This window comes from Lepidochelys olivacea, assembly GCF_965140295.1.
Source record: "Lepidochelys olivacea isolate rLepOli2 genome assembly, chromosome: 2".
Classification (NCBI taxonomy): Eukaryota; Metazoa; Chordata; order Testudines; family Cheloniidae; genus Lepidochelys; species Lepidochelys olivacea.
The window spans coordinates 18,460,023-18,486,985 of NC_140412.1; the positions used below are offsets into that span (position 1 = coordinate 18,460,023).

Below are 26,963 nucleotides of genomic sequence, written 5' to 3' on the forward strand. Positions count from 1 at the left end.
TCAACCCTCACTCTAGTACAGCACCTGGAGTTTATAGGCGCCAACCTTGACCAGCACAGATTACTCTTTCTGGCTACACTTACAGAGACTGTCCAAAACAGTCCACAAATATCAGCCAGACTGCCTACAACTCTTGGGGCATATGGCAGCTGGCACAGCAGTAATACCTCACGGCAGACTCCACATGCGGTGCCTTCGGATGTGATTCAGCTTGGTTTATAGACCAAAGAGGGACATTCTAGGCAGAGCCCTGTCACTGGTCACCAGGGTAAAAACCTCCTTAGACTGGTGGAAAGACCCAGCCAATATTAGCAAAGGGATCCCCTTCCTGAAGAATTCTCCCTTGTTGCTTCTCACCACCAACGCATCCCTCCTAGGGTGGGACTCACATCTAAACAGCCTTATGACACAAAGGAAGTGATCTTCCATGGAGATATCCCTCCACATCAACCTCCTCGAGCTAAGGGTGGTCAGGATGCCTGCGCCCATTTCCTCCCATTAATCAGACGGTCACCCATGAAAGTCCTAACAGACAACATTGCCTTTATGTTCTACATAAATCGACAAGATGGAGCCCAGTCTCCCTCCCTCTCTGCAGAAGTGTTGAGACTATGAAACTGGTGTATCTCCCACGCTGTCAGCGGTCTACCTCCCAGATACACAAAACTTGATGGCAGACCGTCTCAATTGCAAATTCCCACACAACCATGAATAGGAGCTATACCCAGTAGTGCTTCACAATCTATTCAGGAGGTGGGGGATGCTGACCACAGACTTGTTTGCCACTTACCTGAACAAGAAATGTTCATGCTACTGCTCCAGAGCAGGGATAGGACAACCTACCCTCGTCCCATCTACTTTGGAGTTCTTGTCAATGACTCTGCGGTAGAGAAAGAACTGAGGGGGGTTAGCCTGCACGCACTGCCTAGCCTCATGGCAGGGCACAAAGAGAGACCGTGGGGGTGGGGGCGCTAGCGGACACTGCTGCTGAAGTTCTCTGACCAGCAGCACAGGGACCCATACAGTGGAGCCCCAACACAGGGGGACGCATCTCAAAGAACCATTGTTACTGCACAAGGTGAGTAACTTCTTTGGCTATATGCACCTCACGGATCAGATCCTGTGCTTCACTTAGAACTAAATCAAGAATTGCCTCTCCCCTTGTGTATTCCAGGGATATCTGCTCCAAGAAGTAGTTATTGATGCTAGTTGTATCTCTGCCTCTGGTCCTGAGGTGACATGTAACCAGTCAATATGGGGGTAGTTGAAATCCCCCATTATTATTGAATTTTCTATTTTTGTAGCCTCTCTAATCTCTCTGACCATTTCACAGTCACCATCCTGGTCAGGTGGTTGATAGTATAGTCCTACCGCTTTATTATTGTTATGTGTTACTATTCAAGCATGAAATTTCTATCCATAGAGATTCTGTTTGATTCATTTAAGATTTTTACTATATTTGACTCTGTTTCCTTTCCTTCGCTCCCCCAATAGCGCAACCTACTCCTGTCATTCCTATGTATTTTGTACCTTGTTGTTACTGAGTAGCAGCCGTGTTAGTCTGTATTCGCAAAAAGAAAAGGAGGCCTTGTGGCACCTTAGAGACTAACCAATTTATTTGAGCATAAGCTTTCATGAGCTACAGCTGACGTGAGGTGCCACAAGTATTCCTTTTCCTGTTGTTACTATGTCCCATTACCATCTTTCCACCAACTTTCTTTAATGCCTATTATATCAATAGCCTCACTTAATACCAGGCTGTCATAAATATAAAGGGAAGGTAAACACCTTTAAAATCCCTCCTGGCCAGAGGAAAAACCCTTTCACCTGTAAAGGGTTAAGAAGCTAGGATAACCTCGCTGACATCTGACCAAAATGACCAATGAGGAGACAAGATACTTTCAAAAGCTGGGGGGAGGGAGAAACAAAGCCTCTCTCTCTGTCTGTGTGATGCTTTTGCCGGGAACAGAACGGGAATGGAGTCTTAGAACTTAGTAAGTAATCTAGCTAGATATGCGTTAGATTCTGATTTTTTTAAATGGCTGAGAAAATAAGCTGTGCTGAATGGAATGTAGATTCCTGTTTTTATGTCTTTTTGTAACTTAAGGTTTTGCCTAGAGAGATTCTCTATGTTTTGAATCTAATTTCCCTGTAAGGTATTTACCATCCTGATTTTACAGAGGTGATTCTTTATACTTTTTCTTCTATTAAAATTCTTCTTTTAAGAATCTGAATGCTTTTTCATTGTTCTTAAGATCCAAGGGTTTGTGTCTGTGTTCACCTATGCAAATTGGTGAGGATTTTTATCAAACCTTCCCCAGGAGGGGGGGTGTAAGGTTTGGGAGGATTTTGGGGAGGGAAGACGTTTCCAAACGGGCTCTTTCCCAGTTATATCCCTGTTAGACATTTGGTGGTGGCAGCGATTAAAGTCCAAGGGCAAAAGGTAAAATAGTTTGTACCTTGGGGAAGTTTTAACCTAAGCTGGTAAAAGTAAGCTTAGGAGGTTTTCATGCACGTCCCCACATCTGTACCCTAGAGTTCAGAGTGGGGAAGGAACCTTGACACAGGCAATCAAGTTCACCCATCTTAGTATTTAGACTTCTTGCATTGGTACACAAGCACTTATAAAATTTGTCAATATTTAGTTGTCTGGCTTCATATGATGTAATTGAGTGGGACTCTTTTTCATTTCAGAGTTTCTCTTCAGTTCTTATCTGTACTTTCTCAACTTATATTCTCTCTTCTTTATTAGGACATAGAGTATCCCCTTGAATAAATTTTCCCCTAAGAAACTGTGTGCTTCTCTGTCCAAACCATGTGCTTCTCTGCACCTGTCTGCTTTCCCTGAGCCCTTAGTTTAAAAACTCCTCTAATACCTTTTTAATTTTTCATGCCAGCAATCTGGTTCCATTTTGGTTTAAGCGGAGCCCATCCTTCCTATATAGGATCTTCCTTTCCCAAAAGGTTCCCTAGTTCATAATAAACCTAAATCCCTCCTCCCAATAACATCATCTCACCCATGCATTGAGACTCTGTAGTTCTGCCTGTCTTTCTGGACCTGCGTGTGGAACTGGAAGCATTTCAGATAATGCTACCATAGAGATGCTGGATTTTAATCTAAATTTGGCCTCCAGGACCTCTTTCCTACCTTTCCCTATGTCATTTCTACCTGCATGTTCTATGAGCACCAATTTCTCCCCAGCACTACACATAAGTTTATCTAGATGTCTTGAGAGGTCCACAACTTTTGCATTCTGCAGACAGTTCACTGAGCCAGTCTCCCAATCATCAAAAGCCCAACTGTCTATATTTCTAATAATTAACACCTCCATTACTATTACTCGTCTCTTCCTAATAACTGTGGTCCCCTCACCCGGAGAGGTATCCTCAGTGCGAGAAGATACCAGGACATTATCTGGAAGGAGGGTCCCAATTATGGGATTGTTTTCCTCTGCTCTAGCTTGACGTTCTCCTTCCTTGAGACTTTTATCTTCCTTAACAGCAGAAAGGCTATCAGGTTGGGGGTAGGACCATGCTACTGTGTCCCTGAAAATCTTCTCTAGGTACCTCTCTGTCTCCTTTAGCATCTCCAGTTCAGCTACTCTGGTCTAAAGAGCCAGTAGTCTGTCTCTGAAGACCTGCACTGAATGTACAGGTATGCAGTCCTACGTGCTGCATTCAGTGCAAAAGAATGGGTAGCCCCTCACTATACTGCTAGACTCCTGCCTGTATTATTTTTAGTCTTGCAGGATTTGTTTGTTTATTTTATTTTATTGTGTGTGGGGGGGTGGTGGTTATTATACTAAGTTTAGAGTATTTTTATTAGGTGTATCTGGGTCCAACAGTCCCTCTCGCAACTCCCTTGCAAAACTTCCCTGTTCGCTAGCTCCTCTAGTTGCTTAGAAGCTGATTTTTTAAACTCCTGTTCTCCCTCAATTAGCCCTGCCATCTTGTCAAGGGATTCTAAAGGGATTAGGAATCAAAGATGGCAAACTAGAACCTCATTAGCAAGTTCTCAGCCTAGCCTAGCAGGCTACTTGGCTCAGCACAAAGCCCCCAAAACAGAACAATGACAGAAACCTGTGGGCAATAAGGGAGTCCTAGGAGAAAACAGAAAGCTGTCCAATATCTAGACATCTGAGGAAGAGAACACCATGGAAAACTGGGCAACTACTTAATTGAGGTGGAGATTGCAGAACCCTGGTCTGTAATACAATCGGACAACTGTGCAACCGGTTTTCATTAACACTACAAATTTATATCTGATCATCTTTGCATATTACATTGCGTCCAGTGGCTTCATACAGTGAAGCAGAAGCATTCTGTGTACTTCAAACAGAAACTGTACAAAACAACAAAGCTATAATTAAAATAGAGAGAGAACCATAGGACACCTGGTAATGTCATATTGGGTTAAAATGCCATTTTACTGTTTTGAGGGCTTGGGGGAAGAGGTTGTTCTGCAGTGAATAATGTATATAATATATTTCTGCCATTTTGGAGTATTAATGATCAATTCTGTTTTATAAATGGCATGAATGTTTGTGTTAAATTAGCCCTGCTGATAATCTCTAGCTACAGCACACAGTATGATGCTTTGTGCTCTGAATTTTTCAGAGATTGCATCAGGTGATATGCAGCTATATGGAATTTTTCATTTCCTTGGCTAAAAGGAATAAAAAGCGAATTGTTATTGCTGTATGTAACTGTAGTAAATAAAATAATGCTTGAAACACTAATCAAACCTCTGGTCAGCTCACACATCCAATTTTTCATCTAATTTTCATTCCTTCTAATAGTGATTGAAAGTTGCTTTTTAAATTGCTATTGTATATCTGACATTCAATGTTAATTTCTATTTATCGTAATTGCAATTAAATTGGAACCATAATAACTGTAGCTGCTGACGAGTTCTTTAAGCCAGTTGCCAATTTCTAAATGAACAGATATTTCAGCTTGTACATTACCTACATTTATCTGGATTATGCTAATATCAGAAGCCAAGAATACTTCCTTTTTGTTTTGTTTTCACAAACTGGTCTTCATTAGCAAAATTGCAAATGACTGCCACCTAGAGTGTGTTTATATATTTTACTTTACAAATTCAGATTATGTGTAGCACATGTATTGTTTTCTGTACACAGAACTATAGAGGGAAAATATTGGAAATGCTTACATTTCTCAGGGGTGGGAGGGGAAGGGGGCATGGTAAACTGGCTTTTACTAACCTTCCTTTGCAAGTTTTTTGGAAAAGACCATTTGTTCCCAGATTCATCTTTTGCGCATTAATCACAAAACAAAAAAGTGCATATGTGAGTGCAAATACAAATTCAGGCCCTGATTCTGCAAACATTTATGATGTAACTTTATTTGTATAAGTTCCCCATTAAACTACTTATGTCTCTAAAGTTACTCACATATGTTAGTATTTACACACTAGAGACTATGAAATTAAGTCTAAAGTTTCATCATCAATCCATTCAGTTGAACCTAGACATTACAGCACACTGCAAAAAAAAACCAAAAACAAAAACAAAATAAAATCACACTTGAGTATAGAAAGTTGAAATATCTAAGCAGGAAATTGGTTAAGCAGAGCTTGAGCATTTTTAGACAGAAGTGTGCTATTTTATCTGCTTTAGCTCCAAGTAACAAACAATTACTGTAGCTGAAAGGGATTGGAGGAAAAAAACCTGTTTTTTGTTTTGTTTTTTCAGTTTGCTAATTTGATATATTAGACAGCACTTAGTGTGTAGCCATTTTTTCTAAATCCCTTGTAAAATCTGTCAGTCAATGGCCCCTCGTAGTTTGGGACTTTCACACAACAGGAAGTGAGAGAAACACACTTTTAAAAATAGGGAAATGTTGTTGTATAAACCTTAAAAATCAGTGGGTAGACTCAGCACAGTTATAGTACCTGAAACAACTTTTAACTCTTTGTTGATTTGTTTTAACTTGACTGAGTTGCAGATTGATATCTGTAAGATCACGTTACCAGTTATAATCTTAATGTTGGCCACTACTGTTACTCCATTACTCTCTATTCTCATCTTTCGCCTCTTTTCTAAAATCCTATCCCATTTTTACTCCTGACCTGTCCCATCTACTTGGCCTTCATAGTCCTTGTATATGGGCTATTATAGCAAAAGACTCAGGGCCAGATTTTTTAAAGAATTCAGGTATATAAAGATGCAGATAAGTGTCTAGTGATATTTTCAAAAGTGCCTAGGAACCTAAATTCCAAATCTGGCCCTTAGTCTCTATCCACTCCCAGGCTTTAACCCACTTCAGAAACCAGGAATTATATATGTTGGCACATGTTGCAGTACATTAATTCAAACCCTTTTTGATGAGCAATTTAAAAATCGTTTCCCCTTGTTTTACTTTGTTCCTCCTCTCATTTTTGTTTTACTTCTGCTTTTTTTTTTTAACTTTCCAGTCTCTCTCACAGTATACTCCCTCCCCTCCACATCTACCCTGTTCTTTCACCTGCAAACTTGCTATAGTTTATAGGTAAAGTTGTATTTGCAAAACAATCTTCATAAAAACCCTTCATTTTATACTAGATGGATATCAGTATTGACTAACAGTAAAGAAGAAGCATTAAACATGGCATTCCGTGGAGAGCAGAGCACAGGGGAAAACAGTTTAGAGGATCTAACAAAAGCCATTATTGATGATATACAGAGATTACCCGGAAATGAAGTCTGTTGTGATTGTGGATCACCAGGTATCTTAATTTACATGAATGTCACCAAATGTCTTATTTCAAGCAAAATAACATTTTTAAAAAGTTTTTAGAGTGCAGATTAACTTTCTGAGCAATATGTAGATCAGCCTTCAACCCTAGTTTAAAAGAGCAAGTGTTCTGAGTCTCATCCATCCACGTTGTGTGTTGTCTGCACTCAGTTTCAGCAGTTCAAGCCCCATTGTGGGATTTGAACTGCTGATGTTGTTGCACTCTCTCCAGATCCTTATTTCAATGGAATGGAAATTGTTTAGCGTCACTGTTTTTGTAAGCTACTTATTTGGAAGTGAGTCGTGCTTAGGCAGTGATTAAGGAAGATGTAATTCTCCAGCAGTCTTACTCTTGGATCTCAGCTTCATAGCATGAGACTCGTGGAATTGCCAAAGATCTTAAAATTTCTGACCCTAAGGACAATGGTAATAGGGCGATGCACAAACCATCCCCTTATTGGTTGGCAATTAAGCTAAGTGCTTGACACAACTGTCAATAGGGTGTCCTGGTTCATGCTTTATCCTTTTACCCATCGGTGCCAAAAATCTTCAGAGCTTTGGTAGTTTTCCCAGATTTGTGCCAGGAAGCAAAGACTAAGTGTAAGAATCCTTTTGGAATGATCTCTTCAGAGCAGCAGAATTATAGGTCAGTCATTTTCCCTTGTCTGAGCTTGAGGACAATTAAGAGTTATAAATCATCATTGAGCTACTGAGTTAATAGTGCTTGATAGCTGCTGCTTTTGTATCATAAGGAGGTTCCTTAGACAGGAGGTAGAACGGAGGACTGGGGAAGATAGAAGAATAATGTCTCTGGCAGGTAGCTGATACCAATATTATACTGAAATACTGGTAGCTACATTCTACAATGATTATGTACATTAGAAATGTAAGTAGAATATTGCAACCATAGAAAAATACAGCTTTTCAAATACTGAAAGACGATAAATAGTTTGTAGTTTATAATTTAAATCTCTGGAAATCTGGGGAAACATTTTTTATTAACCTTTGCCACCTTGATTATAATGAAGTCCCAAGCATCTGTCCTCTTTTTTTCTTGCTTTAAACTATTGACTCAAGACTTCACGTAGTGGGCACTTAATTATCCCTCTGGTCAAGGAAGACTGAATGAGGCTCATTTTGAACCACTTGACTTTCTTGTCTAATCTGCCCATGTTATTGCTGTTAAGTGGTCCAAGAAAAAAACAAAACCTCTCACGGACTGAACATGCTCATTTTGCAACATACATGATGTGAGAACTATTTGGGTATTTAGCGTAGGGATGCTCACATGGCAGTGCAGAGCACTATTACTGGGCCAACCCTAGAGTTTAAAGTTTACCTCTGTGGATGTCCATTCCATCTATAGTGAAATGTTTCTTAATTTAATCTTTATGAAAAAATACACTTAGAGCATTAAAAATGAAGGCCAAAATGGATAAATTTGGTGGGCCGGCATTACATTTAGGTGCCTAAATATGTGTTTAGACACCTGGGTTTGAAAATTTTGCCCTAGATGTTTCTAGATAGGTGGTGGATTTTTAGGAATATACAGACTTAATTCTATTAATGGAAAAATGCATTTTATTAACTTTTTGGTTCAGTTTGGTGATGAAGTTTGAAAAAAACAGATATTCATAATTAAGTTGCTTCCCCTAAGAGGAAAGTCATTTTCATTGAGGAATATTGTTTTTTACAGAAAATAACTTTCACTCTTTTTAATATTTGCTACGTATTTTATTTCTCAAACTCTTCTACAGATCCAACTTGGCTGTCAACGAACCTGGGCATTTTAACCTGTATAGAGTGTTCTGGAATACATAGGGAAATGGGTGTTCATATTTCTCGAATCCAGTCTTTGGAACTAGACAAATTAGGAACGTCTGAACTCTTGGTGAGTCCCTGTAGTTTGTGTATCTTTAATCAGATACTCTGCATATAAAGGATACTTCCAGGTATAGAATAATGTACTGTTACTTATTTTTTAAAGGACATGTTTTGTAGAAAAATATATATTCACATTTTGCTAGTACTGTGGAGAAGGATTTATCTTGTACTACTTATACTTTTGTCCATTTACCAATTTTATTTTCTTAATGAATCAAGTTTTTCCCTAAAGATGTATTATTAACTGCTGCTGTCATTACTAGTATACTTCAAATATTACCTTTTGGTATGTAGTCTTGATCCTGAATCAAAAGCCACTGACAAAATCCTTGCACGATAAGAGAAAGTAAGCTAATTGCAATCAACAAGAGAGTTCAGAATGTTGCCAGTAAATTGCATAGGATGAAACTGTAATTTGAAGGGAAAGATCCTGCACTGATGTTAAGAGATACTGTGAACTGGATGTGGGAGAAGACAAAAGTGAAGTTTGACATGTTTCAAACAAAATATGTGTGACCTAGAAAAAGATTTATGTTTTGCATAGGAAATTGTGAAAAGTGTGTGTGGGGTGGGGAGAACATGTAAAAATTATTAGGATTTAAGTAGCAGGTAATTCTGAAGTTCTCTGAATGATGGTCCCTATGTGTATTCAACTCGAGGTGCGCATGCACACCATGTGCCTGAGACCAGAAGATTTTTCATTAGCAGTGTTCATTGATCCATACCTGCACCCTCTGCCTCCTTGTGCTCTGAACTGAGTGCATAAAGGGTGGTGCTGCCTGACCACCTCTCCAGTTCCTTTTTACCACCCCTTGTCCGAGATTGGACCTCTCCAAGTGTCTACAACTTTGCTAACGTTCCTGCTTCAAATTCCAGGTTTTTTTAAATAGTTTACCATTCTCTAGTTATTTAGTTTTTAGTATTTAGCTATATATTGTTAGTAGGAGTTTTACCCCTCATTTGGGTACTTAGTATGCCCGAGATCCCCAGTTTCAAGTCCTGTGTAGCCTGCCCTTGGGTCTTCCTGGTTAGTGACTTCCACACTTGTTTTTATTGCCTTATCCCTTCCAAGTGCATCATCTGTCATTTATTTCCTCTCTGAACCCAGCAATATCGAGCATTGCAATTCAGAAGATTCCTGGTGGAACTCCCCCGATGACCCAGTTCAATCTTGGGTCATCAAATCCTTCTGTGCATTGGCCAGAGTCACTGTATTGTGCCTGTCCAGCCACAGTGCTCCCAGACTCCAGATCATCAGAAGGAAGAGCTACAGACTGCAGGAGGCAGAGCAGGTGGGAACACTCTCAAAAAACTAGAGAAATCCCCTCCCAAGTCATGATCCAAGAAGTGGACTTCTTTCCCTGCTGCCTCCAAGTCTGGTGGGACTCTGCACCCTGCTATAGGTGTGTCAGGAGCTCACAGAAAGCATAGGCCTGTCTCGTCAGTGCTGAGAACCAAGAGTGCCCTGAAACTATCAACTGCTGAAGGGCCTGGACCAACTCCAGCATGGGTGAGGGAAAGAAGGCAGCCACACACATGGCTGGTATCATCCCACAGCAAGAAGAAGGATTCAGTAGTACCAGCTCTCACTGCCTGATCTAAATTAGCACCATTGGCTCTGCCAGTAGGTAGAAGCCCCTCCAGCTCCCCTTCCTCAAGGACTGGATGTACTGTGCTCAATGAACTGGCTGAATATTCTGATCTGGGGTCACTAATCCTCTCAGAGCCGATTATCACCAGAGAGTTGCTCACACTGTTGAACATTTGCTGGTACCTGTGGTCCGCTAGTGCAATCTGAGGACTTATATTCTTCTGGAAAGTTTGAGACTGAGACAGTGGGTCCACCGATAGTACCAAGAGACAAGAATAACCCCAACAGAGGTTCCAGAGGCTCTTGAGAACCCACCCAATCCCACAGGATGCTGCCCAGCTCAGGACCAGTGGTATCCTTCCCCATAACACCACCTGCTTACCCATATGGTCCTTTACACTGAGATCTGTATCTAAGACCTCCTGAGTACGGCGGATCAGACAGAAGTCACCTCATAAGGAAGAACCCCAGCCCACTGAGGAACACTATGTGGAGGAGGAGCAACTTGAACCAACAGACCTACTCTCCCCAGCAGCATTTTTATTTTCATCTCCTCTTAAGGCTACTGCACCTTCCTCGCCATCACCATGCTGTGACTATAAGCAGTTCCAAGATCTGAGAAGAATTGCAGATGCACTCCAAATTCCCCTGGAAAAAGTTCAGGATACCACTTGTAAGTTGTTAGATATCCTCCAGAGTGCAGCCCTAGCAAGATGGCACTTACAATCAACAAGGCCATATTAGAGCTGGCCAGAAAAAGTCTAGCACAACCCAGTCACTTGTGCCCCCCACTCTGAAAAGAATGGAGAAGAAATACTTTGTTCCTTCTAAGAGGACGAAAAACTTACCTTCACACCCCACACCGAACTCTCTAGTTGTATAGGCCATCACTGAATGTAACAGACTACACCAACCTAAGTCTGCTGCCTCCAACAAGAACACCAAGCAAGTAGACCTCTTCAGATGGAAGAGTTTCACCTTGGCTAGCCTATAATTTTGCGTTGCAAATTATCTAGCTTTGATGTCTAAATATGATTTTATTAATTATAAGAAGTTTTTTTGAGTTCACAAACTACCAACCCGAGCAGCTTGGTCGCATTTTCAAGCCAGATCGATGAGGGTCAGGTGATAGCTAGATCATTCCTTCAAGCTTCGCTAGATGCAGTAGACATCACTTCTCACTTCATGGAGACTTCTACTGTCACGAGACAAGCTTCATGGCTCCAGTCCTCTGGGTTTCCAAAGGAAGTTCAAGCCACTTTGGAAGACTTTCCCTTTGAGGGCAACCACTTGTTCAGTGACAAAATGGATGAGTCATTGTATATTTATGAGGACCGTCATGCAGCCCTCTGCACCTTGAGTATATACATCCCAGCATCTTAGAGAAAATACTCCACATCACCACTGTATAAGCAGTGTCCCACTTCTCAGCTCTTTTACTACATAAGGGCCGATGAGCCTTCCAGGAAGCACCAGAGTGCAGTGCAGCAGACAGAACGTCTCTGTCATTCTCTCACCAGCCTCAGGCTCCTGCCAAGAAATCTTTTTGATGGGACCCTTGAGAGTCACAAACCAGCCCTCCTGCATCCACACTTCATTTAGTAGCCACCTGGCCCATTTCTCCCCAGCATGGCATCATATCATGTTGCATTAATAGGTCCCAGAAATTGTCACCACCAGATATCTTATAAAACTTCTGTTCATCCTTACCAGAAAACATCCCTCCCTATCTCTTTTCAGGGACCCCCTCTCATGGGAGGATATTCAGACAGGAGGTAGATCCATGCTCCAGCTGGAGCTATATAGCTTGACTCTCCTCAGTACAAGGTAAGGTGATTTTGTTCACGATGTTTTCTCATTCCCAGAAATACCCTTTCTAGATCTCAGACAACTGAATGTCTTCATCCACTGTTAAGGATTCAGAATGGTCATCTTGCCTCTCTAATCTCCTCTTTGAAGAAAGATGACTGGTTTGCAGTTCTCAATTTAAAGGACACCTATTTCCACATACACATATGTCCAGCACACAGGAGGTTCCTGCACTTTATGGTGGGCCTAAACCTTTATCCATACGGAGTACTTCCTTATGTCTCTCAACCATCCTGAGAGTTTTCACAAAAGTACTATCTATTGTGGCAGCATACCTACATAACCAGGTCACTCCAGTATTTCCCTACCTCAACAACTGGCTGCTCAGGGGTTGGTCATACAGAGAAGTGCAGTCAATGTCCTATCCCTTGTCAGTGTCCTTCAATCCTTAGGGAGCCTAGAAAAATCCACGTTAGTTCCCATGCAAATGATAGACTTTATTGGAGCAGCTATGGAGTCAATCACAGCCAAAGCATACTTACCCCAGGACAGATTTCAAGCTCTGAGGGACTTCATCATCTGTCTTCAACTGAGCCCTCAGATGACAGTGCAATCCTGCCTGATCCTCCTAGGCCAGATGGCCCTGTACGTTGACTCCCTTTGCAAGGCTCCATTTCCAGTGTTTTCAGGTGTGGTTATGCTCTGAGCAGGGATAGCCTGGTCAAGCAAGTCTCACTTTCCCACCGTATTCTGACATCATTTATCTGATGGGAAGACAGAGAAGCTGTGAGTAGGGGTTCCCTTTGTTTCCCATCTAGACACAAAGAAGCTAATTATGGATGCCTCCCTATAGAGTTTGGGTGTGCATCTGGGCAAAAATGGCTCAAAAATGGACCCAGCAAGAATCCAAGATTCACAAAAAACTGCGAGCAGTATACAAAGCCTGCAAAAGATTCCTGCCATTCATCCATGCCCTGTATGTTCAGGTCATGTGAGACAATATGATTATAGTATACTATATAAACTTGAGAGTGTATGCCTCAGAAGTGATCAAGCTGTGAAATTGATGCATCTGGCACCAGATCTGTCTCTCAGCAGTGCACCTCATGGGAGTACTGAACATCCTAGGGAACAGCCTCAGCAGGAACATCCACAGAGACCACGATTGAATGCTTCACAACTCAGTGGTACAGCACATCTGACAGTGGGAATTCCCTTTGTGGATGCCTTTGTGTCGGAAGAAAACAAGAAATGCCCGGACTACTGTTCTGGCGCAGCTCAGGGACACAATTCCAGAGGACTTGCATTCCTAGTACACTGATCAGAGCTCTCCCACTCATTCCCCTCTGATCTCAAATCCTGAGGAAAATCAAGCAAGACACAGCATCAATCATCCTAGTAGCACCCTGGTGGCTGAGGTAGCTTTGATTTGCTATCATCCTTTGGACAGCTTCAAGTCCATGCATACAAAACCAGCTGTTTCCTAATCTGCTGACTGAAGACAAAGGGAAGACCGCCCATCCTAATCCAGCATCCCTCTATTTGATAGCTTGGTATTTGGATGGATGATGAATTTAGAGAGATCGTGTTCTAAGGCAGTAAAATCCGTCCTTAATAATAGCAGGAAAGTCTGTATAGGAAAATGTTATGCTGCAAAATAAGAGATTTTCCATCCAACGCCATCAGATATAGTAACTCCTCAATTAATGTTGTTATGTTCCTGAAAAATGCTACTGTAAGCGAAATCAAGTAAAGCTAATCTAATTTCCCCATAAGAATTAATGTACAGAGGGGGGTTAGGTTCCAGGGAAATTTTTTTTGCCAGACAAAAGTCTATATTTTATAGTGTGTGTGTATGTGTGTATAGAGAGAGAGAGAGCAAGTATATATGTGTGTGTGTGTGTATATATATACACACACACACACACATATACATAGTATACATTTTAAATAAACAGTTTAATACTGTATACAGCAATGATGATTGTGAAGTTTGGTTAAGGTGGTGAAGTCAGAGGGTGGAAGAGGGTAGGATATTTCCCAGGGAATGCCTTGCTGCTAAATGATGAACTAGCACTCGGCTGAGCCCTTGAGGGTTAACACATTGTTGTTAATGTAGCCTCACACTCTACAAGGCAGCATGAATGGGAGACTGCATGGCAGAGAGAGACAGACACACACGCTGTGTGAGACAGAGAAGTACACTGGCCCCACTCTAAGTACATTACCTTTTTCATAGAATCATAGAATACCAGGGTTGGGAGGCACCTCAGGAGGTCATCTAGTCCAACCTCCTGCTCAAAGCAGGACTAATCCCCAACTAAATCAAGTAGATCAATTTAAGTAGATCAGCAAGTTTCCCTGTGTCCCGAGCCCTGTCGTGTGTGTCCCCCCTCCGGCTCTGTGGAGCTGGGGTACAGGAGTTGTGGAGGGCAACACCCTGACATTAACACCCATTTTCCCCACCTCCACCCCACCTTGCACAGCAAGCAGGAGGCTCCTGGGAGCAGCTCCAAGTCAGAGGGCAGGAGCAGCACATGGCAGTGTGGGGAGGGACAGCTGAACTGCCTGTCAATTGATAGCCTGGTGGGCAGCTGCTGCACAGGGAACTTAAGGGAGCAGGGAGCTGATGGGGGGCTGCTGGTCCACCCTGGTTCCAAGCCCCCACCATCTAGCTCTGCAAGCAGTGGACAAAGCAGGTGGCTGCCAAACAATGTTATAAGGGAGCATTGCGCAACTTTAAACAAGCATGTTCTCTAATAGATCAGCAATGTAAAAATGAAACAACGTTAATCAGGATGACTTTAAGTGAGGAGTTACTGTACCTCCACAGGGCTCAGGGATACTACCCATTCTGAACTACCTTCTTTCTTTAAAAACATCAGGTCTGTCCCTCAGCTTGCTGCAAATGCATTTAGTGACCATTAACTCCTTCTTCTTTCCTCTGGTGGAGAACTTTTTGGTCTTCACCCACCCTATGACAATGAGTTTTTTCAAAAGTCCTTAACCTTTGCTCTGGTGCTAAAACCTACTTCAGCTTGGGACCTCAGTCCTGTTCATATTTGCAACATTCATGAATCCTCCATTTGAACCTTTAGCCTCCTGCTTCTTTCTTCATCTGTCTATAAAGGTGGCCTTTCTGACTGCAGTTATGTCTGCCAGAAGAGTTTGGTGAGGTTGGGGCTCTTATGGAGTGTACCTTCCCTACGGGGCGTTCCATAAGGATAAGGTCTCTTTGAGGTAATACGCTACATTCATTCCAAAGATTCCCTCCAAATTCCACTTAAATCAGGTCATACACCTTCCAGAGAAGGTAGGAAGTTCCATTCGCTGGATGTTTGTCGAGCCTTAGTGTTTTACCTGCAGAGGACAAAACCCTTCAGGAAATCTCCTAGATTATTCATCTCCTGTGCTGACCATATGAAAGGGGAAGCTACCTCCTCACTGAGACTTCCTAAATGGCTTCAGGTTGCATCCAGCTATACTATGAGTTGGCAGCAATAGCTCCCCCACAGAGTGTCAGAGTCCAATCATCCAGAGCCCAGGTATCCTCAGTGGCATCTTTTCAGGATCTCCTCCTGGAAATCTGTAGAGCAGCAACATGAGACTCTATGCATACATTTACTAGGCATTACATCCTGGCACAAGCGTCTTCAGCAGATGCATCCTTCAGCACAGCAATCCTGAAATCTGTGATACAGCAGAGTTCCTCCTCCTCCTCAGTAAGAACTGCTTATGAGCCGCGTAAAGTGGAATACACATAGTGACTATCGCTTGAAGAAGAAATTCTGGTTACTTGCCTTATAGTAACTGGAGTTCTTCAAGATGCGTGGTCTCTATACTTATTCGACTATCCTGCCTCTCCTTTGGATTCTTTCCTAAGGTGATTCACAGTACAAAAGGAATTGAAGAGACGTTCAGTCCACACCACCTCATATGCTCTTGTTTCAGAGCATGAGGAGGCAGAGGGTGCAGATGTGAACCAACAAACACTGCTAATGAAAAATCTTCCTGTTTCAGGCACATGCAACACATGTGCACCTAGCATGGAATACACATAGGGTCCCCACTTGAAGAACTCCAGTTACTATAAGGTGAGTAACAAGAATATCTTTCAATCCATTAAGGTTATGTCTGTGCTTGGAGCTGGGGGTGCAATTCCCATCTTGAGCAGACATAATCGCACTAGCTCTGATTGAACTAGTGTGCTAAAAATAGGAGTGTAGTCATAGTAGCATGGCACGTGGCAGAATGGGCTAACCCAAGTACCCACATGGTCCAGGCAGGTTTGTACTCGGCATGGCTATCCTGTGCAACTGCTACCACAATTAAAATATTTTTAGCATGCTAGCTCGATCAGAACTAACATGAGTACATCTGCTTGAGATGGGAATTGCACACCCAGTTCCAAATGTAGACATAGCCTACATTGAACTTTAATGCTATGCATTCATTTTGTTATTTGTACTGTCCTCTGCTGCTAATAAGAAAAAGGCACTGTATTTTTTTTAAAAAAAGTCTTATTTGAAAATTTGAGACCAATAGCAAATTATGAAAACATGTGCTTTTGTTTTTTCTACAGCTGGCCAAGAATGTAGGAAATAATTGTTTTAATGATATAATGGAAGGGAATTTACCTAGTCCTTCACCCAAACCCACTCCATCAAGTGATATGTAAGTACATGAACACTTCCCCAGTGTACAGTTGGAATGGAGTATATATGTGTAGATAGGTTTTCCATAATGAGATATATTAAGTATAATCAAGTCAAGGGAGAAGTTAAAAAAGAAAAAGCTGTCTGAGGATGGCAAAAATTTTTGTTTCATTCCACCTGCCAATCTTGACTGCTAAATTTCTCATTACGGAATTCCAAATCCCTTCTCTGGTCATTATTTCTCTTCAAATTTGCTCTTGAATTTACTTCACAGGCAGTTACAGTGTTCATACGTGATGGGTTGTGTCTCCTTAGAATATGCTACAGTATTTGTTTGGTTTTGTAATTCATGATCATGTGATAAACTCTAATGGAGTCACTAACAATGAATCTTTTCGTATTAATTTATGGATAAATCCAGCCCCATTGTCCTCTGGAGGTCATGCAGAGAAGTTCAGCTCCTGAGGAGTATGGGAGTGGTGGCTTAGTTATTCTGTAAGTGTGCAAGACCAGAGGATCATTGCAGTCAGGGGAAGTAAGGTCCCATAGAACCTATCTCAGCCACTAAACTAAAGTGGTCTTCACAGAGCGCAGCCCACTTTTGTGGCCTAAGGAGGGAATTCCTTTCCACTCCACCAAGAGCCCTGCTGGGAACTTGATTTTAACCTTAAAGTGGGATTGTCATACGAGAGAAATCTTGGAAAAAAGGGCATTTCTACAAACAGCAGTAATTGGACAGTAATTTTGTTTTTCCCTTTACTATTATGGAAGATGTTTAGCTTGAAAAAAAGCTTTCTTTTCAACCCTTCTTCTCCTTGATTATGCAGCAAAGTCATAATCCTCTGTTTATAATACAAGTCAATTGCCTTGGAAATAATTGTTGTAAACTCAGTTTTATATCATCAGTTCAGTTACTATAAGGCAAGTAGCTGATGGTCAGAAAGGAGAAAACCCTTGTTTTAAACAAACAGAATCACGGAAATAGTAATGGCAAAAATCTGTTAGACTATCATTCTATTTCCTGGCCTATATATATATATATATATACACACACACACAGAGACACATGAGTTACACACTTTGATTTTGGGAACTCAGTTCAGTTCAGAACTGAAGATGCAGAAGGGAATTTTCATAATATGAAAATACATGAAAGATGCACCAATTTGTTCAATTGTTCTTCATAATTTTTCTTGAAATTGACACAATTGAACAAGTTGATGTATTTTACATGTATTTTCCTATTACGAAAATTGTCTTCTGCATCTTCAGTTTTGAATTAAACTGATTTCCCAAAATCAAAGGCTGTACCTCATGTATTATTGAAAAGGCAGGATACTGTAAGATGCTTGTTTACTTCATTTTGGACCTCTTTTTTGCAAATAGTGTGTCACGTGCATAGTGATTAAATTATTATATATTAAATGGGGTTATCAGATCTTTTTCTATACAATCAGTCCTCACTTTTCAGTTTAAGCAAGCTGAGTTCTGATTTTAAGCCTAAATTATCAGTCCATTTGAGATCCCTTTTGCTCAGAATTCTAGACCAAGTTCTGTTTTTTTTCCTCCCAGGACTGCACGTAAAGAATATATCACTGCTAAGTATGTAGATCATAAGTTTTCTAGAAAGACTTGTGTATCTGCAGCAGCTAAACTGAATGAACTACTCGAGGCTGTCAAATCCAGGGATCTACTTGCACTAATTCAAGTCTATGCAGAGGGGGTAGAGCTAATGGAGCCACTGTTAGAGCCTGGACAGGTAAGCTTATCAGATAAACAATATTGAGTAAGTTAAGAACATTATTTTTGGAAGCCATCAATTAAAATAGTGATATAACTTATAAGTACATGGGAGAATGATGTTTATTAGAATCATAGATGAAAAACATCTTAGCTGATCTGGCTTATCCTCCTGCTAGTGTATTTTCTCTTGCCTTTTCCTGTACAGTTTAAAAGATTTGTTATGAATGTTTGTATGTGTGCTCAAAGAATAGTCTAGTACATTTTAAAAGTCTGAAAGGTAAATAATGTGGTGACCAGATCCGAGTGTTGTATTCAGGGACATCCACATTTCTCCCTAATCAGTCGTTTTTGATGTGTGTCCTCTTTTTGAGTCATAGAATCATAGAATATCAGGGTTGGAAGGGACCTCAGGAGGTCATCTAGTCCAACCCCCTGCTCAAAGCGGGACCAATCCCCAATTAAATCATCCCAGCCAGGGCTTTGACAAGCCTGACCTTAAAAACTTCTAAGGAAGGAGATTCTACCACCACCCTAGGTAACGCATTCCAGTGTTTCACCACCCTCCTAGTGAAAAAGTTTTTCTTAATATCCAACCTAAACTTCCCCCACTGCAACTTGAGACCATTACTCCTTGTTCTGTTCTCTTCTACCACTGAGAATAGTCTAGAACCATCCTCTCTGGAACCACCTCTCAGGTAGTTGAAAGCAGCTATCAAATCCCCCCTCATTCTTCTCTTCTGCAGACTAAACAATCCCAGTTCCCTCAGCCTCTCCTCATAACTCATGTGTTCCAGACCCCTAATCATTTTTGTTGCCCTTCGCTGGACTCTCTCCTGTTTATCCACATCCTTCTTTTGATGTGGGGCCCAAAACTGGACACAGTACTCCAGATGAGGCCTCACCAATGTCGAATAGAGGGGGACGATCACGTCCCTCGATCTGCTCGCTATGCCCCTACTTATACATCCCAAAATGCCTTTGGCCTTCTTGGCAACAAGGGCACACTGTTGACTCATATCCAGCTTCTCATCCACTGTCACCCCTAGGTCCTTTTCCGCAGAAAAAGGAGTCCCGCCAACAGGTCACCTTTCTCCACATCAGACACAAACTTTTGGTCTTTACCTTCAAGGCTGTTCACAATTCAGTTTCTTCTTACTTACCTACTTTTTTTTTATCTGACTGTGTCATGTTGTGAACAGATGCCTCTACTCTGACAACAGGGGCAGCCTCCAACATTCATGTTAAGCACTTTCTTTGCTGCTCCATGTGCACTGAATACCCTCTCTGAATCTTTTCACAAAGTCATTAATCTGTTCTCCTTCAGATCACTTCTCAAAAATCATCTCTTCTGTGATGCTCACAATAAGATACTTAATGATAATGGCTCAGCAGATAGCCTGGTACAGGCCCATCAACATTTTTATATTATGTGTTTTTTAAAAAAAAACCTTAAAGCCTGTAACTTATGCATATAGCTAGTATGTGCAACTTTGTGTTCCTATTACTGAAGTTGTCAACTCCCAATAGTTGCATTTTGTCCCTATCTAGACTGTAAATTCTTTGGAGCAGGGATTATCTTTATATGTTTATAACGTGCCCAGTAGAAAGAGGTCTTGATCCTGACTGCTGCTTCTGGACACTACCAGAAAAGAAATAATAAATAATGATGGCATATTTTCTCTTTCTTTCTTTACTATAGTTTAAATGTTAGGGGTGTCTGTTGTGTTCAGAGAGCAGTCTGATAAATACATTATAAAAGACTAGCGAGTTGATGACCTGGTCTACATTACAGGCGCAGCTACACTACACCCTATTAAAATGACACAAAATTCTTCCAAGGTGTATTCCTTTTAAAGCAATAATACATGCCAGTCTCTGTGTGTGTTGTATACTATGAAACAGTCATTCTCTTTCCTTAAGTGCTGATCATGATGCAACATTTCTGTTAACATTGTTTTCTTCAATAGGAAAATGACTGATTTTTTTCAGAAGTCCTGAACACTCGCAGCTCCTATCGAATTCAAACAGAGTTGAGTGCTCAGTTCCTTTGAAAATCAGAATGCTTTGATTCAGATGTCTAAATTTATGCACTTGTATTTAAAAATTTTGGCTTCTGTTATTTTCTTTGTATATCTCACCATTATCAATCATAATCCTTTCACCAGCCTCACAATTGTTGTGCAAGTTTTACAGGCATATGGTACAGGCATATATATGGTTCCCTACCCAGAAGATGCTTACGGTCTAAGGACACAGTATTACAAGTTCTTATGGGGGAGGAGAACATACTCCTGCTAGAAGGGACTAATTGCAGTTGTTACTAGGAGTAATGGTTACTGGTGTTTTCAGGATTGTGCACAATGGTTAGACCAAACTTGATACAAAAGGAAAGCTGGTTGGAGAGGGTGATGGGAGCAAAAGGAGGGAAAAGTAGCACCCATAAGGAGTGAGAAACAAAAGCTGTTTGCATCACAGCTTTCATAATAGTTTCTCTATTTAAATATTTAATACAAAGATAAGTGATTAAAGTATATTTTAGTAGGAGATTAACCGTGATAATCTTTGCATAGAAGAGAGTCCAAAAGTGTTTAATCTTGTACATTTTTTTCATGTGTTTAGGAGCCAGGTGAAACAGCACTTCATTTAGCAGTCCGGACTGCTGACCAAACCTCCCTTCATCTGGTTGACTTTCTTGTACAAAACTGGTATGGATTGCTCACTTGTTAACCAGAGTAACTTTAATGACAAATTTACCAATTCAAAATCATTCTCATCATTTACATTGCTTTGTACGATGTTTGTTTTTATTAATGATCATACTACTTAGTATTTTGATGTTGCATCTGAATAGAATTCCTAACTTGAGTTGACCTTTGTGTTGTAAAGCAATAAAAAGGGGAAAAAGAATAAAAACATGAACATTAGGTACATGAACTATGTAGGGAAAGAGACACTATATGATAGAGTAGGGAAAAAAAGAGAAAACATTGAGGGAAATGTTATGACAAAGGAAAATCAATGCAAATAGATAATATGGAAAAGAGATGGCAAGAAAGCTTCCAAAATTAGGAATAGAATAATTCAAGGAAAGCAAGACAATATAGTCATTTTTCTCTCAGAAAATAAGAAGTAAATGAATAAAAGTAACCTAGGAAAAGATGGACATTTTAATAAACAGTAGGTTTAAAACTATGGAAAATGCAATACAGTAGAACCTCAAAGTTATGAACACTACAGGAATGGAGATTGTTCGTAACTCTGAAACGTTCGTAATGCTGAACAAAATGTTATGATCTTTCAAAAGTTTATAACTGAAATTTACTTAATACGGCTTTGAAACTTTACTATGCAGAAGAAAAATACTGCTTTTAACCACATTAATTTAAAAGAAACAAACACAGAAACAGGTTTTTTTGTCTCTGCTGCTTGATTATGTACTTCGAGTTCCAAATGAAGTATGTGGATGACTGATTGGTTTGTAACTCTGGTGTTCGTAACTCTCAGGTCCTACTGTAGATGGTGTAGCAGTGTTAAGTAGCAAGTTCTCAAACTGTCAATGGGATGTTGAGATATTTTATGGTGTAGAGAGGATGTGATGACAGGGGCAAGGAAAACTTAGTGAAAATGACAGGTTTCAGAGTTGCAGCTGTGTTAGTCTGTATCCGCAAAAAGAAAAGGAGGACTTGTGGCACCTTAGAGACTAATCAATTTATTTGAGCATAAGCTTTTGTGATCTTGGGAGACAGACCAGTTCTTGCTTACAAACAGCCCCCCAACCTGAAGCAAATACTCACCAGCAACCACACACCACACCACACAACAGAACCACTAACCCAGGAACCTATCCTTGCAACAAAGCCCGTTGCCCGTTGCCAACTGTGTCCACATATCTATTCAGGAGACACCATCATAGGGCCTAATCACATCAGCTGCACTATCAGAGGCTCAATCACCTGCACATCTACCAATGTGATATATGCCATCAACTGGACAGTCTCTACGTAAAAGAATAAATGGACACAAATCAGACGTCAAGAAGTATAACATTCAAAAACCAGTCGGAGAACACTTCAGTCTCTTTGGTCACTCGATTACAGACCTAAAAGTGGCAATTTTTCAACAAAAAAACCTTCAGAAACAGACTCCAACGAGAGATTGCTGAATTGGGATTAATTTGCAAACTGGATTCAATTAACTTAAGCTTGAATAAAGACTGGGAGTGGATGTGTCATTACACAAGTAAAACTATTTCCCCATGTTTATTCCCCCCCCCCACCCCGTTCCTCAGACATTCTTGTCAACTGCTGGAAATGGCCCACCTTGATTATCACTACAAAAGGTTTCCCCCCCCCCCCGCTCTCCTGCTGATAATAGCTCACCTTACCTGATCACTCTCATTACAGTGTGTATGTATGGTAACAGCCATTGTTTCATGTTCTCTGTTTATATAAATCTCCCCACTGTATTTTCCATTGAATGCATCCGATGAAGTGAGCTGTAGCTCACGAAAGCTTATGCTCAAATAAATTTGTTAGTCTCTGATGTGCCACAAGTCTGCCTGTTCTTTTAGTGAAAATGCACACTCTAAAGGAAATAAAATCAATTCATATACAATGCAGCATGATTATTTCTGATATGAGATTTACAGTTGTGCAGTGAGCTGACTAAATAGATCTGATGTCACTTTTAATGATTTCCTGTTGAGTGAAGAAAACAAAGAGCTGCTGCTGTCTTGTCAAATTGTGGGTTTTAGCACAGTAGCAGTAATTAAGGGCTAGAAGATGATCAGTAGACTCATCACAGCCTGTTTTTTTCTAACACAGCTGATATTTCCTGTTAACCTTCAGAATACAGTCTTAATTATACTTGTTTTCCCTTCTCCTTTCCAGTAACTCATGTAGCTACTTCAAACTTTATATAGTCTGTATAAGAGAGGAAACTTAGTCCTGTGGTTAAAGCACGGGACTTGAAGTCAGAAATGGGTTTCATTTCTAGATCTCTCATTGACTTGTTACATGTCCCTGCGAAAGTCACTCATCGTTTCTGACCCTTCACTTCTCTCATCTGTCAAATGGAATAAATGTTACTTGCCTACATTAGCAAAAGTGTTTTAAGGGTTAATTTATTAATGTTTGCAAAGCACTTTGAGACCATCAATTGGAAAATGCTTTAAAAGTGTAAATTATTATTATTGGTTTTTCAGATGGTTTGATACTTTACACAGTGATTAATTGAAGTGATTCTGTTTAGTTATGAAATCTTCACTTGATGATCTTTTATGTCAATGTTCTCATCTATATAGTCAGATTTTTTTTGTCAGTTGTCACTCTTTGTCATGTTAAACTCAAAATTGGAGTGCACTTCTCCAACAAAAAGAGCCAGCCACTGGTTCTTTGGCATGAACAACACTGGCCAGCCACCTTATATATTTTTCTTCTAATCATTTATAATTTTCTGAGGGCAACTCTACACTATAGCTGTACATTGGCGTAGCTACATCAGTGCAGCTGCGCTGCCGTAGTGCGTCTGGTGAAGATGTGCTATGCTGACGGAAGACTGCTCTCCCATCGGCATAATTACTCCACCTCAGTGAGAAGCAGAAGCTATGCTGGCGGGAGGGTGTCTCCCGCCAGTACAGTGCCGGTGTGCACAGCGCGAAACTTGTGTCGCTCGGGGTGGGGAGTGGGGTGGGAGCGACATAAGTTAGATCGACTTAAGCAGTAGTGTAGATCTGCCCTGAGACTGTTCTTTGATTTTCATAAATATACACATAAAAACTCAAACTTCCAGAAATGGTGAAGAGTATTATCCTGTCATGCTAGTGACACAGTCTCATTGGACACTTTCATTCCAAGTCCCTGTTGTCAGGCAAGGGCTTCCAGCAAAAGAAGAGAACAGCCTCTGAAAGAGGTCTGGTCATTGGTGACTCCTGCTTAATCTTCCTGCTACCTCTAAGATTCATGAGGATGGGGATTGGTTTTCTTACCCCTTCCAATAAGGAAGTTGGAAGCCTCTCTGCTGCTTCATGTTCTGATGATATGGTGGGCCAAGCTGCTCTGGCTGTCTGCACCTTTTGGGTGTTAGTGAAGTCCCATTCACCCCAATATGCAGTCAGGGAGAGGTGCAAGGATACGGTTGGTCTGCCCACATATTAGATTCCCCATGAAACTAGACACAGTAGTAATAAAGGGTGCTACAGCCCAAAGGCTGTTGTGCAGGTTTTTCAGCTTGAGATGAGGACTCTATTCTAGTCATTGTATGGAGCAGACAGTAATAAAAAATGCAACATATGCACAAGGGAGCCAAATTCCAAAAAAAAAAAAATCAGTCTCCTGCCGTGTAAAATCTTCAGTGGCTTTACCGTGCATTAATGAAGATTTTCTCTTTTTGACATTGACTCCACAAAGTCCCACTACGAGAGAGGTATGCCACCATCAGGCTTAACACTCTCAGATAAAAGTATGTGGGAAGACCACAGGAAAAGAGGGACATATATCAAACCTTGTTTTAAAACAAGATCACCACTTTGGGCAAGGTGACACAAAACTACCAAAAATGGAATGGAGTGGTCAAAAAGAAAAAAAAGAAATGCTGTGACTTTCCAACCTAAACTAAATCTAACAACATGAATAGGGTCCTACCAAATTCACAGTCCATTTTGGTCAATTTCATGGCCAGGGTTTTTTTTAAATTAGTCAAAATTTCACTTTTTCAGATGTTTACATCTGAAATTTCATGGTGTTGTAACCCTTGGAGTCCCGATCCAAAAGGCTTTCAGGGTGCGGGGCTCACAAGGCTATTGTAGGGCAGTCGTGGGATTACCACCCTTACTTCTGCCCTGCTGCCTTCATAGAATCATAGAATATCAGGGTTGGAAGGGACCTCAGGATGTCATCTAGTCCAACCCCCTGCTCAAAGCAGGACCAATCCCCAACTAAATCATCCCAGCCAGGGCTTTGTCAAGCCTGACCTTAATAACTTCTAAGGAAGGAGATTACACCACCTCCCTGGGTAACGCATTCCAGTGCTTCACCACCCTCCTAGCGAAAAAGTTTTTCCTAATATCCAACCTAAATCTCCCCCACTGCAACTTGAGACCATTACTCCTTGTTCTGTCACCTGCTACCACTGAGAACTGTCTAGATCCATCCTCTTTGGAACCCCCTTTCAGGTAGTTGAAAGCAGCTATCAAATCCCCCCAGCAATCAAATCTTCTCTTCTGCAGACTAAACAATCCCAGTTCCCTTAGCCTCTCCTCATAAGTCATGTGTTCCAGTCCCCTAATCATTTCTGTTGCCCTCCACTGGACGTTTTCCAATTTTTCCACATCCTTCTTGTAGTGTGGGGCCCAAAACTGGACACAGTACTCCAGATGAGGCCTCACCAATATCGAATAGAGGGGAATGATCACGTCCCTCGATCTGCTGGCAATGCCCCTACTTATACATCCCAAAATGCCATTGGCCTTGTTGGCAACAACTGCACACTGTTGACTCATATATCCAGCTTCTCGTCCAGTGAAACCCCTAGATCCTTTTCCGCAGAACTGCTGCCTAGCCATTCGGTCCCTAGTCTGTAGCTGTGCATGGGATTCTTCCGTCCTAAGTGCAGGACTCTGCACTTGTCCTTGTTGAACCTCATCAGATTTCTTTTTGCCCAATCCTCTAATTTGTCTAGGGACCTCTGTATATTATCCCTACCCTCCATCATATTTACCTCTCCTCCCAGTTTAGTGTCATCTGCAAACAGGGTGCAATCCACACCATCCTCCAAATCATTAGTGAAGATATTGAACAAAACCGGCCCAAGGACCAACCTTTGGGGCACTCCACTTGATACCGGCTGCCAACTAGACATGGAGCCATTGATCACTACCTATTGAGTCCAACAGTCTAGCCAGCTTTCTATCCACCTTTCAGATCTGGGCAGCCAGAGAGGAAGGCTGCTGGTCGGGTGCCAGCTCTAAAGCCAGCACCAGCATCAGCGCAGAAGTGAGGGTTGCAGGGTAGGGGGGGTGGGTTACCATATGTCCAGTTTTCCCAGCAGTCTCCTACTCCATTGGGGGCAGGTGACAGCTCAAGGAGCCGTAGCCTCTCCCTACACCGAGGGGAGGTGACAGCTGGAACTGCGGTGCTTCCTGCAGTTGGGGAAGGTTCCTGGAGGTGGGTCTGATCCACCGCGGGAGCAGCCCCTGCAGGGAAAGAGGAAGTCTCATCCCTCTCCATGCCCGCTAGGACTAACAGCTGGAGCCCTCCGTAGGGTAGGAGCCCTCGGCTGGGTGCCAGATTTCATGAGAGAGATCAGTTTTCACGGTCCATGATGTGTTTTTCACAGCAGTGAATTTTGTAGAGCCCCAAATAGAAAGTATTTGTTAAGATACAAAGTTAGATTTGATAGTTTAACATGCCTGAGAAACAGGAGTTGGGTTTGTTGACCACTCTTGATGGCGAATAGAGAGGAACTTAAGGTACCTGTATAAGGAGCAGGGCACATACCCTTGGGCTTTGGAATGTAGGCGCAGAGAAAATATTTATACTCTATAA

General features: G+C 41.4%; 1 protein-coding gene across 3 annotated transcripts in view; it reads left to right on the forward strand.

The window, feature by feature from the left end:
• Window positions 1-26,963, forward strand: part of ASAP1 (ArfGAP with SH3 domain, ankyrin repeat and PH domain 1) — a 368,734-nt gene that overhangs the window by 286,033 nt on the left and 55,738 nt on the right. For all 3 annotated transcript variants that reach the window (XM_084619542.1, XM_084619543.1, XM_084619541.1), the window contains exons 16-20: window positions 6,567-6,730; window positions 8,496-8,629; window positions 16,605-16,696; window positions 18,250-18,436; window positions 21,040-21,125. In XM_084619542.1, coding sequence (XP_084475668.1) covers window positions 6,567-6,730; window positions 8,496-8,629; window positions 16,605-16,696; window positions 18,250-18,436; window positions 21,040-21,125 — 663 coding nt within the window. The remainder of the gene's footprint in view (window positions 1-6,566; window positions 6,731-8,495; window positions 8,630-16,604; window positions 16,697-18,249; window positions 18,437-21,039; window positions 21,126-26,963) is intronic.